The sequence below is a fragment of the Heteronotia binoei genome, chromosome 11 (assembly GCF_032191835.1).
Source record: "Heteronotia binoei isolate CCM8104 ecotype False Entrance Well chromosome 11, APGP_CSIRO_Hbin_v1, whole genome shotgun sequence".
Lineage (NCBI taxonomy): Eukaryota > Metazoa > Chordata > Lepidosauria > Squamata > Gekkonidae > Heteronotia > Heteronotia binoei.
In genome coordinates, this window is record NC_083233.1 from 37247818 (window position 1) to 37260787 (window position 12970).

At 44.2% G+C, this 12970-nt stretch overlaps 1 protein-coding gene across 3 annotated transcripts in view; it reads left to right on the forward strand.

Moving 5' to 3' along the window:
• The window catches only part of CD99L2 (CD99 molecule like 2), an 89161-nt gene extending 76510 nt beyond the window's left edge, over window positions 1-12651 (forward strand). For 2 of the 3 annotated variants that reach the window (XM_060249390.1, XM_060249392.1), the window contains 4 exons: window positions 5360-5401; window positions 5806-5925; window positions 11559-11624; window positions 12261-12651. In XM_060249390.1, coding sequence (XP_060105373.1) covers window positions 5360-5401; window positions 5806-5925; window positions 11559-11624; window positions 12261-12328 — 296 coding nt within the window. In that variant the 3' untranslated portion in view covers window positions 12329-12651. The remainder of the gene's footprint in view (window positions 1-5359; window positions 5402-5805; window positions 5926-11558; window positions 11625-12260) is intronic. The other variant, XM_060249391.1, reaches the window with a different exon arrangement.
• The last annotated feature ends 319 nt before the right edge of the window (window positions 12652-12970 follow it).

Consider the following 12970-nt stretch of genomic DNA (forward strand, 5'->3'; position numbering starts at 1 on the left):
GATTGTATTGGCTGGGCCTCCATGTTCTCTTACACTGTTTCTTTTTTCACGTTTTTGCCCCTTTCTGAGAAGTATACAAACATTTGCTTAGAGGTGGGTAACCTTAAAGTGAGTATATTCACTTTTGCAGGGGAGAAAAGCCAACCAACAAAATTTTCTGTGCTTTTACTGTTGGGCCCCCTTGTGGTTCCTTTGATGCCCTGAGTTGAAACAGCAAATAGACCTTACGGATATGCAGGGAGAGCAGTCAAATCCCTGATGATAGAACTTTGTAAGAACATAACTTGCTTCCACAGTCATAAAAACGGTGACTCAGTTTTCTAAAAGATTTGTTGAGGTCAGAGATCTTGTGTGTTTGACTTTGTTTCTGCATCTAAAGTTCCTAGCAGATGGAACAATAGATAAAGTAATGGAGCACTTGCAATGAAGAGGGAGTCCCTTTGGGGTCCCTGCTTCTCATATTTCCCTGTTCTATTTTTGACCATGAATTTTGCTCAGCTGGTTATAGGTTTGAAAACTGCATCTGGCCTATAAAGAAGTTGTTGTTTGATCCTGTGATGCAGGGAAAGCTCACTCTCATATTCTCGGGGGCTGAACTTCAGGCAGCCGTCTAGGACACAAATATATTTTACCACAACTCGTTGGGCTTTAGCCCAATGGAGATGCCTTGGAGTCACAAGAACTTCACAGATGTGATGTGGTGCTCAGGCACAAGCAGGCATTAATTACGTAAATCCAAAGAGAGTTGGGATGTTGAAGGATGGGCCCTCTGTTATAAAAAATATGACTCGTTTTGATCAGTTGGAATTAGTGCCTGATGTGTGTTTGAGGAACCTGATTTATTTAGAAGACACCTGTGCAACTTGTGACTCATCAGACCAAATTGAGTTGGATACAGGTAGGGTTGCCAACTATGGGTCAGGGAATTCCTGGAGATATGGGGGTGGAACTTGAGGAGGGATCTCAGGAAGGTACAGTGCTATAGATCCCACCCTCCAAAGCAGCCATTTTCTCCAGTGGCACTAATCTCTGTAGTTTAGAGACAAGTTGTAATTCTGGGAGAGCTGCACCCCTCCTCCCCCTCAGGTTGGCAACCCTAGAGACAGGACACCCATTTGGAAGGAAAGTATGCAAAATCAGGGAGCTGAGACCGGCTGCAGCTTCCTTTGGTGTGGCACAACCTTGTCTGCTTGGAGAGATTAAGGGGAAAGTATACCTCCACTTTCCCCAGATTTTTTCGTTTCAATTTTAATGAACACTTTAAAACACTTACGTAATATTTTCTCTTTTTGGACAAGTGAAATACTTTTTTGAAAGGCTCTTCATAAAATGGAGGTAGGAAGAACACTCATGTAAGTTGCTTCAGGTCCTCATTAGGAAGAAAAGCAGGGTATAAATATCTCAGTAAATAAATTTTGAAAACAAGATAGGTTGTCTTTGCTCAAAATTCTGAGAACAATGTAGCTTGAAGAAGTCTATGTAAAGGAATCTGCAGCATTAGACCATGATAATGTCTGTGAAGACATTTTCAGGGATGTTTATTGTTTAAATGTGACCGATTTTGTTCACAATTAACATGGTATACTGTGTGTCTGATGATAATACACCATTTGAAGAGATCAGTGTGTTCAGTGATAATTTTGTTTCCAAGGCAGCTGTTAGTCCTTAGTGGAAAGCAGGGCTCTTTTTGTAGAAAAAGCCCAGCAGGAACTCATTTGCATGTTAGGCCACACCCTCTGATGGCAAGCCAGCCAGAACTTGCGTTCCTGCACGTTCCTGCTTAAAAAAAAAAAAAAACCCTGATGGTAAGACTATTTTGCTTGAAGTCTGTTTCTGGGTTCAAGCAAGAAATCTTCTTTGGTCTACTAGAAATTTTATGATTTCTCATGTTCAGCATTTAATTTTTGTCTCTGCTTTTCAGATGGCAAAAACTAAGCTGTATGGGCTTAACTAGAAAAGAATGGAATTGTTTGCAGCTCTCTCTCTAGTACTGGTTATATTTCTGAATGCCAAATAGTGTAATTAGTGGGAACCCACAAAAACTTGTGGGGGGGGATTTCATTTTCCCCTCCTCCACTGTTTCCTCTGTCCTGCCTCTGAAAGACCACACAGCCTCTTCTTCTCTCCTACTTCCATCTCTCCTCCCCACCCAACACCCAATTCCCCTACCCCGACAGCCTCTACCTAGGAGAACTATGGCATAGTTGTATGGTGATGGCTGCTGGGTCATTCTTTCCTCTTTCCTCCTTTTCAGACATCCGTTATCCTATTTTTTATCTGCTTTCCATCTTCAGCTATATTCAGCTATATTTATTATTATTGACTTCATTTACACCACACCTTTCTCCACAGTGGGGACCAAAGCAGCTTACATCATTCTTCTCTCCTTTTTATTCTCACAACAATCCTATGAGGTAGGTTAGGCTGAAAATATGAGACTGGCCTGATATCACCTAGTGAATTTCCATGGCAGACTGGTGATTCAAGCCTGACCCTACTTTGAAGTTCTAACTGCTGCAACACACTGGCTTTCATAGGGTGGCTGCTGTTGAACAGTAGCAAGCAACCAGGCCTAGCTGAGTCATGCAAATCATGTTATATCAAGTTACCCAGTAGTTGCTGCCAGGCGTAGCTCTGATGAATCCACCCTCAAAACTGCCCTGGAAAGGGCCCTCCCCCTGACTGACAGAAACCAAGCCTTGAATGCTGTGGTTGCCTAGCAATGGCCACTGAGGGCTTTCATTTCTTAAAGCTACAGGTGCTATTATCATTTGGGGTTCTTTTTTAACCCATCAGTGTATTTTTTAAAAATTCCAGATTTTTCATGAAACCTGGGGCTTTTTTCAGGTTTGTAGAAATACCTGTCTTTTCCGTTCATGGCTCCAAGCACTGCGTTCGAACATCCTCAGATCTGGCTGACTTGGCTGTTACAATATACAAGTGGAAACTCACAATACTCAAGGGGAATCCCTTTCTCCTCTAACCTTTATTCTGCCCCCCCCCCCCCAAATAGTTGGTGCAGGGCCTGGTGTGGCTCCTAGCCTCCACCACCAGGTCCACTGAGGCTTCCTCCTCACCTCTGATGGCTGGTGCAGCACCTGGCCTCAGTCACTAGGCCTGCTGAGGCATCCTTGCCTCCATGACAGCTGCCAGTGAGTCTGCTATGGCTCCTGGCCTCTGCCACCAGGCCTGTCAAGGCTGTCCCCACCCCCAGATTCCCCCACAGCTTCAAAATATCCCCAAACTTTTTATCTTTATCTTTTATTTATTTATGTATTCGTTTGGATTTATAACCCACCCTTCCCTGAATGGTTGAATCATGGCTGCATTGTGGCTGAAATGGCCCCAAGTGAAGAAAAAGCAACACTTTCAACACTGATGGGCCTGCCTGCCTGCCTAGGAAAAAGCAGCCCAGATTGGTCTTTGCACAACATAAGCAAACCAGGGCTGCCTTTCCGCAGCTGTAAACTATGGTAGAGAAGGACTGGGGAGAGAAAATACATCCTTCATCCTTTGTGTAACTGTGTGGGTCTCTGTTCTTTGCAGTGACTCATGGATAGACAAGATACATAGTTCACTCCATAGAGAAGTACAACTCATTCTGCTGTACCTCTCCATTGAGAATGAGTGAATGATCCAGTCAAACCTAGTGGAGTAAGAGAACAGGCTTGGCTTTGTTCTGTTTAATAGAATGATGTTTGCCAGAGCAGTAAATCATTCAGAGATGCAGCAGGCAACCTCCTCTCTGGTTCATTACTTTGGAACCTTTTCATTTATTATCTCATTTCTTGTTAGCCTCACTCTTGCTGCACACAGCAGGGGAATGACTGGTCTGAGCAAAGATATGGCTCCAGGAGTGAGCAACTGTTACTCCTTAAGGGTCAGCAGGGACCTCAGCTGGTGTTTATCTCTGCTTTGGATACATCAAATGATCTCCCGTCACTGATGCCCAGCCTGCCACAAAAGAGGCTTTCTTTAACACCACCCCAGCATTTTTGTCCAAGGGGGAAGAGAAGCTGCTGTCGCTGCTTATGCTGCGGAGTGCAGAAATTTGCAGACAAAGCCTCCAGTCTCTGCAAACCCCACCCACCTCTTGACTGCGCAGAGCGCTAAATTTATAATCAATCTCATTTATTGCTCAGTGCAGTGCTAGCAAGGCAGCAGCTGGTTAATTAATACGAGGGATACCATTGTGTCTGGATGGATGTGAAGGAGTGCTTTTGCAAAACACCAGTTCCTACCCAGGACTCCCTTCCCCAGTGTAAAAGAGGACCAGTAAAAGTGTCCTTGGAGCTCTCTTTACACTCCTAGGAACTGGGCCCAGGGTGAGAAAAGCGAAGGGCAGAATCCTCTTTCCTAACATGTCCTTGCCTTCCATTGCAAAACATAGATCAGCCTCTCTTGACAGAATGATTTCCTGAAGACAAATATAGGGCTAAAGAGGACCTTGGCTTCAATTTCTCGTGTCTTTTACAGGAAAGGACTTTGAATAGGAACCTGGCAGGAATCTAGCATTCTGCTTGTGGACCTGTGCTGTGTTAATGGTTTTTTATGTTTGTGTTTCTGTGGAAATCATTCCAGACGCTCTCATAGAAGACAAACATTATGTTGGAAATTGCCCCAAGAGGGCTATGTTGGCAGCCAGTAGCACAATGATTTCAGGCTGGTGTGGAGATTGGCATGTTGGCAGAGAGGCTTAGAATGCTTCCATATGGTGCGTGATTGGAACTCAGAGCTACAGCAGCCAGTCTTGGAGAGCTGTTACCAGTCAGAGCAGAAGAACCAGTGGTGTAAGCAGTGTGTAAGAATAGCTGAATTCTGTGCAAACTGAGCAGATTTGTATACTTTCTTATAGTGCTGCTGTTGTATGTAATTTATCTTGGCTTGCTAAGACGACAAAGACACAAAGTTGAGGGCGGGGCCCCATGCACAATCACTGGAACTTTTTCTCAGGCACTCCTCTGGCATTTGAAATTTAATCAGGCATTGTCAACACATGTTCAGGAGTATCCTTTGCAGCACTGAGGGCTAGAAACTCCCACCTGCTGCACTTTTCCCTGTGGAATCTCAGCATACAAGCCATCTTGACTATAAATAGGCAGCTACATAGGGCAGGCTTGTGGAAATTTCTCTACAGTGAATCAGTTAAATAGTCATACTTCCACAATGTTGTGAATTATGTATTTTAGCCCATCTTTTTTCCTCACCACCCTGACTCTTAGCCTGTTCCTTTCTCCACTCTGCCAGACGAGAATACGAATTCTGGCCTACCTTGCAGGATGATTGTGTTAAAATACATGTGTGGTGCTTTTTACATCTGAGGAAATGCAATATAAATGCTAAGTATTATTATTTTTAGGGGTCAGTGGCGGTGGTGGCAGCGACAGCAATTATAATGATGGTAAGCTGGCAATACCTTTCATACTTGAGTTCAGATCAAGTAAGAGTCTTTCCCTTATCAGTAGCCAAGATGTATTGTGAGCACCTATCTAAGCTTGCTTTCTTCTTATGCTGGTTCTGCAGTACCCCAGGCAACTGTACACATCATGAGCCCAGAAGCAACCTTGTCCTCCTTACTGGGAGACCTAGGGACCTTGAAGCATCTTTATCCTAGTTTTGCATTAAATCTGTTTTCTGTATAATGTTGGGAGGATGTGAAGCCATAGCTTAGATAATTCTAAGGCAGATGGGATACAGTCGTAGTGAAATGATAATCACTGTTAATAGGACCAGAGGAAGAAAGTCAGTATTAACATCTTCCATGATAGAATTCAGCATCAACATGTTTTTTTCTCCCTTTGGCAGGTGCCCTAGTAGAGACAGGGACGATCGCTGGCATAGTCAGTGGCCTTGCTATGGCTCTAATCGGTGCTGTGAGCAGCTATATCTCATACCAGCAAAAGAAGTTCTGTTTCAGCATACAGCGTAAGTATCTGGGATGCTCCTACCCCAAGGGGTCATGCACAGGCTTGACTGCTAGCAGGTGTAAATCCTCAGGTGGGTAGCAGTATGTGCCTCTTGTCATGGGGTCCTGCTCATGGGAGCATACGCAGTTCTCCCTCATTTTATCCTCACAAGTCTGTGAGGTAAGTTAGGCTGAAAGAATGTCAGTGACCCAGGGTCACCCATCAGTTTCATGGCATCTGATGGAGGAACGTTATCCTAGGCTTGGGATGCGGATGGACTGCATTCTCTGTGCCAGTGGTTCCTCCATCAGCCTTGTATAGTGAGAAAGCGAGTGCCAGAGTCCAAGGATGATGCTGTGCTTTAATCTAGTTGCATTGCCCAATTTGCTTCAACTGCCAGGACTCTACAGAAGAGAACTAGCAGCATTGGAAGAACAGTGGGAGATGGGGTGAGTGATGTGGTCTGGCACATTGTTTGTCCATAGTTGGGATTGGGATGAACAGAGGCAGGTAACAACTGGAATACATAAGGGCTTGACATCTTAAAGCAGGGATGCTGCAATGTTAAGTAGCAGCATCTGCTTTCCATGGGTTCCTGTAATGGCTGTCAGAACTGGTAGTGACTACAAGGATGTGGAAGCTTCTTTACATGGGTTTGTGTATTAAACAGCTGTTTGTGATAAATGCAAGGGATAATACAAGGGTCATTTGGACCAAAAAAAAAAAGGTAGTCCCCTGTGCAAGCACCAGTTGTTTCCGACTCTGGGGTGACATTGCTTTCACGTTTTCATGGCAGACTTTTAATGGGGTGGTTTGCCATTGCCTTCCCCAATCATCTACAATTCCCGCCCGCCCCCCCAGCAAGCTGGGTACTCCTTTTACTGACCTCAGAAGGATGGATGGCTGAGTCAATCTCGAGCTGGCTACCTGAACCCAGCTTCCGCCGGGATCAAACTCAGGTCGTAAGCAGAGCTTAGGACTGCAGTACTGCAGCTTTGGGACTGCTTAAAATCACAACTGATTTTTTAAAATTGTAATTCAAATGTCTACTCAATTTAAAATCTCCTCTCTACTGCTTTCCATCCTACCAGTGGTGCATCACAGGCTAAAAAATTCTAACAGTTGCTTGGGGAAAATGGCTTTCGATTTGGCCTGCACAGCAGCTTGTGAAGTGCTAGATCTGAATGTGGCGTACTAGCCATTCGTAAGGGCCCAGGAGTGGCTCATGAAGCTACCCCTTTATGTCTGGCACAAAAGCAGAGGAGGGGAATCATGAAGCCTCTGGCTGGATGTAATACTAGCCTGAGGGATACACTCAGCTCTCTGAAGTATACTAGTGTTAAGTTCCATGGGTTTATATTAATAGTGAGAATATCTCAAAGCAAATCAAAATCTTTTGGGCATCTCCCCATACCACCCCCAAGAAAAGGCTCTCTGCTCTGCCTGTTCTTCTGTGGCCAAATTGCTATTTTCGCAAGAGAGTCTAAAACAAACAGGTGTGAATGTGAGTAAATTAAGCCAGCAGGAGGAGAAAAAAATCAAGCTGAATGTAATAAAACAGAACACTGCCACCCCCTCCATGTTGTTTCCCTGCCCCAGAAGTGATATTTTAGAGAGAATAAACATTTTTAAAAAAAAATCTAGAAAAAAAGCTTTGATAAATTCAACACCAAGAGAAGCAAAACCCTAGAAAGACGGCAGGAAATTAAAGTTAATTATAAAGGAGGATTAATTTAAGCCATCAGACAAGGCATGCTGGGATAATGTCAGGCCTTAGATGTATTGCAATGCGCAGCGGAGGCTGGCGAGGCGTCAGCCACTGCTGAAGTGACTTTTTATTGAAGCACATAAAACTACATTTGGCGTTATCCTGGCAAAACACATGGCTGTGCGGAGGAGGCTGTGCTGTGCAAGAGCCACAGGGCTGGAGCTCAGAGAGAGAGAAGGAGAGAGAGACTCTGCTGTAGCTTATGCTTGACTCGTTAAGGTGTCTTGAGTGGCCTTATTGCAGCTCTGTCAGCTCACAAGAGCAGTGGTGGAGCACATAAGCAGGCAGTGTGGAATGAGCTGATCCACCCAATGCCATAACCCTAAGAGTGGTTCTTTCAAGGGGATGGCGCAGGCAGGGCTGGCCTGAGGAGATGAGGCAGCCCTCTATTGGTAAGCAATTAATCGGCAGCAATCCCACCACCAAACTGACTATGCCCCAGCATCCTCAGTGACATTGCAGGGGGTATTGGAGCTTATAGTTTGCACAAGGACAGCCTAGCATAAGATGTTTATTTCTAGTGCTCCACTTGCTTCCAATCACACCACGGAAAGAGATGCTACCTGGAATGAAGCTTGTTGCTTTACAATAATTACCAACATAATTACTGTGGCACCCAAGAGTGGGCAGGGAGTGGTCTTGATAGTTCTGGGGTCTTGGGCCAAAGCCAAGGATGAGGGGTCACTGCATGTGTGGGGAGCATCAGCAGGCAGTCACAATGCTGCCCCCTGCTGTTCCAGAGAGGGTAGGATGGGATGGGTGGTTTGGCTTTGCAGGTGCAGGAGGGAGTTGAGGGATAGAGGCCCCAGCTGCCTGTTCCTTACTTATGTCAGGCATTCTGGTTCTTTAGTCAGGCAGCAGCAGCCTGAGTCGCTGCAGAAGCTGCTCCCTCCACCAGCCTCCCTTGTCCCAAACATTGGTGTTGGAGCAGTGGCTTATGCCCTAACCCTTAACTTATGGGGCAGCAGCCCCAAGCCAGTCTGGAACAGTGAAGCTTCACCGCCTACCTGATCCACCTCTCTGTTGCTGCTCTTTTGCCCTCCAGGAGAACTTGATCCAAGGCAAGTCCAGAAATAGCAAGGGAGGCATGGACAGAGGCTTCCCCAGACTCTCCCTCCCCCCTCACCTGCAGTCCTAGGAGAGCTGCCAGGATGGTGCAGCAGTGATAACAGAGCCTGCAGGGAGCAGCAGCAGGTGAGGTGATGATGAGGGGATGCCCCTGCTGGTGGGCTTCTCCAAAGTAAACTGCCACTTCTGGCTTTCCTCCAGCCTATTGGGGCAGGAAATGCTTCAGAAGAACCCAGAGGGCATCCCCTTTGTGTCTGCAGGAAGCACGCATTTGGAATCACTTGCTTCCATCGTAGGATGTTTGGCTTGCTTGCAACCTCTTGCAATTTTGTGATTAGACCCAGTATCCCATGGCAGCCATTTTTTTAGGTGGCTGCTCCCCATTCTGAAACTCCCAAAAGTGCCCACAGACAGAATAAAATCGAGGATTTCCTAAGAGAGCGTTAAGAGAACAAACCGATAAAACCCAGAAACTAGCAACTAAGAATTTACTAACAGTGAAGAAACCTGAGGGTTCTTTCAGTTTATTCTGAAAGGTAAATTACAGCCAGATACTAAAATGAGAGCAGCTGTTCTGTAGTGGACCACAGGTCCATCTAGTTCAGCACCATGTTTCGCACTAACAACTCACTGTGACTCCTGCCGCTAACACTGAAATCACATCTGGAATCCCTTGTCAAAGAAAGTGTTTTTTTCTTTTTCTCTTCCAGACAATTTCTTAATTGCATAGTTGTCTAACAGATTTCCCTGTTTTGGGCTCAAATCCATACAGATATGATGCTGAAAGCCTGCTAATTATGGACTGAAATCCCCAGGTGGGTTCCCCATAAAAGTCAACCAGACTCAATAGGAGCCAAAATGACGAGCCACCTACATAATACATATTTTCAAATATTTGCATTCATGTTCAGCTGGACTGAAAAAATCCCCAGTCTGTTATGTACTCTAAAAGTTAAAACTTTAGGGTAAGTTAAAAAGTCCAGACTGCAATAAAAAGCCCTTTTAATACTGCTTCAGAACTTTGTCAGAAAAGTAAGCTTTGTGATACATAACCTGATAAAATAAGGACAAGCTGTCCAAGTGTAGAATGTATCCTTTCCGTTCCTTTTTCTATCCAGCCAGTTTGAAAGCAATCGCATGCAAAGCGCGAAGCCATAGGAGACAAGTAACACTTGCTGGGGTGAGCTCTTTACTTGCATTGGGGAAACCCACCTCTCTTAATCCATAAAAAGTAAATCAAACAACTTTGAAAATGTTTAATTATATTTCTCCAAAGCAATACCTGGATGGCATCCCTAACATTAGGAAATCATTAGTGAGCATAATTCTAATAATAGGGATCATAATATGAGAGAGCACCCTATTCAATCAACCTGAGGCTGCAGTTCTGTGCACACTTGCCTGAAGTAAACCCCAGACTGCACACCTAGGTTAATAGACCTAAACTTGGACTATAAGTGACCATATCAGTAGATAAAATCAGTGTTCCATGTAATACCCTTGAAACAGAAATGAGCTGCAGACCATCCACACTGTGTAGCATTACATTCTGTTCCATGAAACCACAATAGTTTATACTTTAATTTAAACCTCAGAAAAAGTTTTGAATTTTTGTGTTTGCACCTCTTCAACATGCATTATGTAACCAGCCCATCGTTTTGGCTCTAGTGGACTTGTGTTTGGAGCCCACCTGGGGAGCTGAGTCTAGAACTATCAGACTTTCAAGCATCAAAATGGATTTGAGCCAAATGCCAAAGAGTTTACTTGACTATTCTGCACTTTAGAAAACTGTTTTCCCCCACTTATAGTTCTTGCTCAGGTGGTTTGCTTATGAGCGCTATTCAGTTTGGGTTTTTTTTAGAACAGTGGCAGTGTTTTGCCATTGATTTTTACTTTTTTTGCCTATTGATATTTAGTTTCCTCTGAAGGTGTTTGTGGGAACAGGTTTGACAGCTTGTTTGCAATTTTCTTATCTCTTTTGTTGTTTTTGGTCGACATGCAAGCAACCATAATTTCTATCTAATGCCAGTATCCTCCAGTAATTGTATGAAAACAGGCAGTGTCTCTTTCCATGTAGGGTTTGTTTGATGAAAATGTCTGTGTGACTAGATTCAGGTGAGTAGCTGTGTTGCTCTAAAGCAGGAGAACAGAGTGAGTCTAGTGGCACCTTTTAGTCCAACAGTGTGTGTGGTGTAGTTGATGGAATGCTAGGTTTAGAGTGGGAAAATCCAGGTTCAAATCCTTGTTCAGTCACAAAAATAATTGGATGAGAATAAATTTCACAGGAGGAAAGTGGAGTGAGCTACCTACCTTACAAGAAACCACAATAAGTTGCTTCTCAGGGACATAGTCTGCTGCTGGAAGCTGCAATGTCTGGATTGACATCTAAGGGCTTCTCAGTGTTTCACCCATATTACAGCATGTCAGTATCAGTAGATACATATACTAGAAGGACCACTCCTGTGTTACCATGGCAAACAACTCTTTCTTTCCAGAAAAGGCAGCAAGCAGATAGTCTAGATGTGTGATAATCTGGTCCTGTTTTAATGTTAGGTCATTCCATGGTTGCTGTCAGCAGTGGACACAGTTGGTTCTGGTTATGGCAGCTTAAGAGTCATTCCAATATGAAATCAAGAAATCTACAGGTCTGCCTCCAGGAATGCTTCTACAGGATGTGTTGTGGTTTAGGCTTAGCTGGTGCTGTCAGGGTGTTATAACTGTGCTTGTTCATGGGGCCTTTGGATACTAGGTCCCAAACACCTTTGGAAGTGTTGACCTCTTGGGGATCACTGCTTCCCATTCTTTGTCATTTTCAGAAGGTCTGAATGCAGAGTATGTGAAAGGAGAAAACATGGAAGCAGTGGTGACTGAAGAGCCACAAGGTGAGACACCTTTTCAGTCTTTTTCTCTAAAGGGGTAAACTCTTTCACCCAGGAGTAGTTCCCCAACAAACACAGGATGATAACAGTGAAGGTTGATTCACACATGACTCCAACCTGTAGGCTATACCTCTGGCATTCAGAATACTCAAGTCGTATTATACTTGCCAAGAGAACATTTCAACCATAATTCAAGTCAAAATGTGGGTGTTGTCCCTATCTTTAAAACATTCAAAGGGAAAAGTGGGATAAATCCAAACTGTTCAGGACAAAAGTATGCAGCTAAAGATATCTGGGAATACACAGGGGACCTGACCCAGCTGGGAGATGATGCTTATATGAATTGAGACCTTCATATCAGCCTCTGGGATTTATGTCAACACAGGTGTTGCCACAACTATCCCTCACAGCTCATACAGTTGACACCTACACATGACTCCAGGTAGGTTATGACCCCCAGGTGGGTTCCTGGAGGCTACTGAATAAGGGACCACTGGTTGGTCACTAATCCAGGTGTGAGCTGATTTCATGTCCTAGGACACACAAGCAGAAACGGGATCTTACCATCTTGGGCAGTAGTTGCATTTTTAATACTTACACTGTTGTGGACTCATGACTTACCTTCTCCTTTTTACCTAGTTAAATATTCTGTCCTAGAGCCACAGTCAGCAGAACCACCTCTGCCGCAAGAGAATGCAAAGGTCTAAAGGTCAGGCTCGGATGGGAAAGAATTGGTCAACGGCAACCACATACACGCTTCAAACATGCTTGTAATTTAGCTCTTTATAAACATTTAAGTTGAATCCAAAGCTATTTAATGTGTGTTCTGACTAGAACAAGCTTCTTATTGTGGTAGACTATAGGCAGGTTGAAATGTTTGTTTCTTTTTTCCCACCGTTTCTGTTTTTTGTGAAGAGTTGTAGGTTTACATTGACTTGGTCATGTAGGAGTTTTGTCAGATTGAATTCAAACCACAAGGGTGCTTCAAAGTGATGTTTCATATTAGATGTAGGGATTTTCATTAATGAGGGGGGAAAAGCAGCTGGGGATAGTGGCTACAGGTGTGAGAACAATGAAGTGCCTGTAAATTAACAATCCAAAGCAAACCATGTAAAAAAAAACCTTTGTAGAAGTGTCTTTCAGCTATATTGGCTGGCAGCTATGAGCATGTGGCTTCCGCTTACTCTAGTGGAGGTACATGGGCATTGGAGGGCAGAGCTTAGCCTTCTGGGTAGTTACACCTCAAGATATATAAGTGCCTGTGGGGTTGGTCTTCATTTGAAAACTCAGCCTGTTGGCAGAAGACAGCAAGTAAACAGCACCCACATCCAGTTAGGCTTCGTTATTGC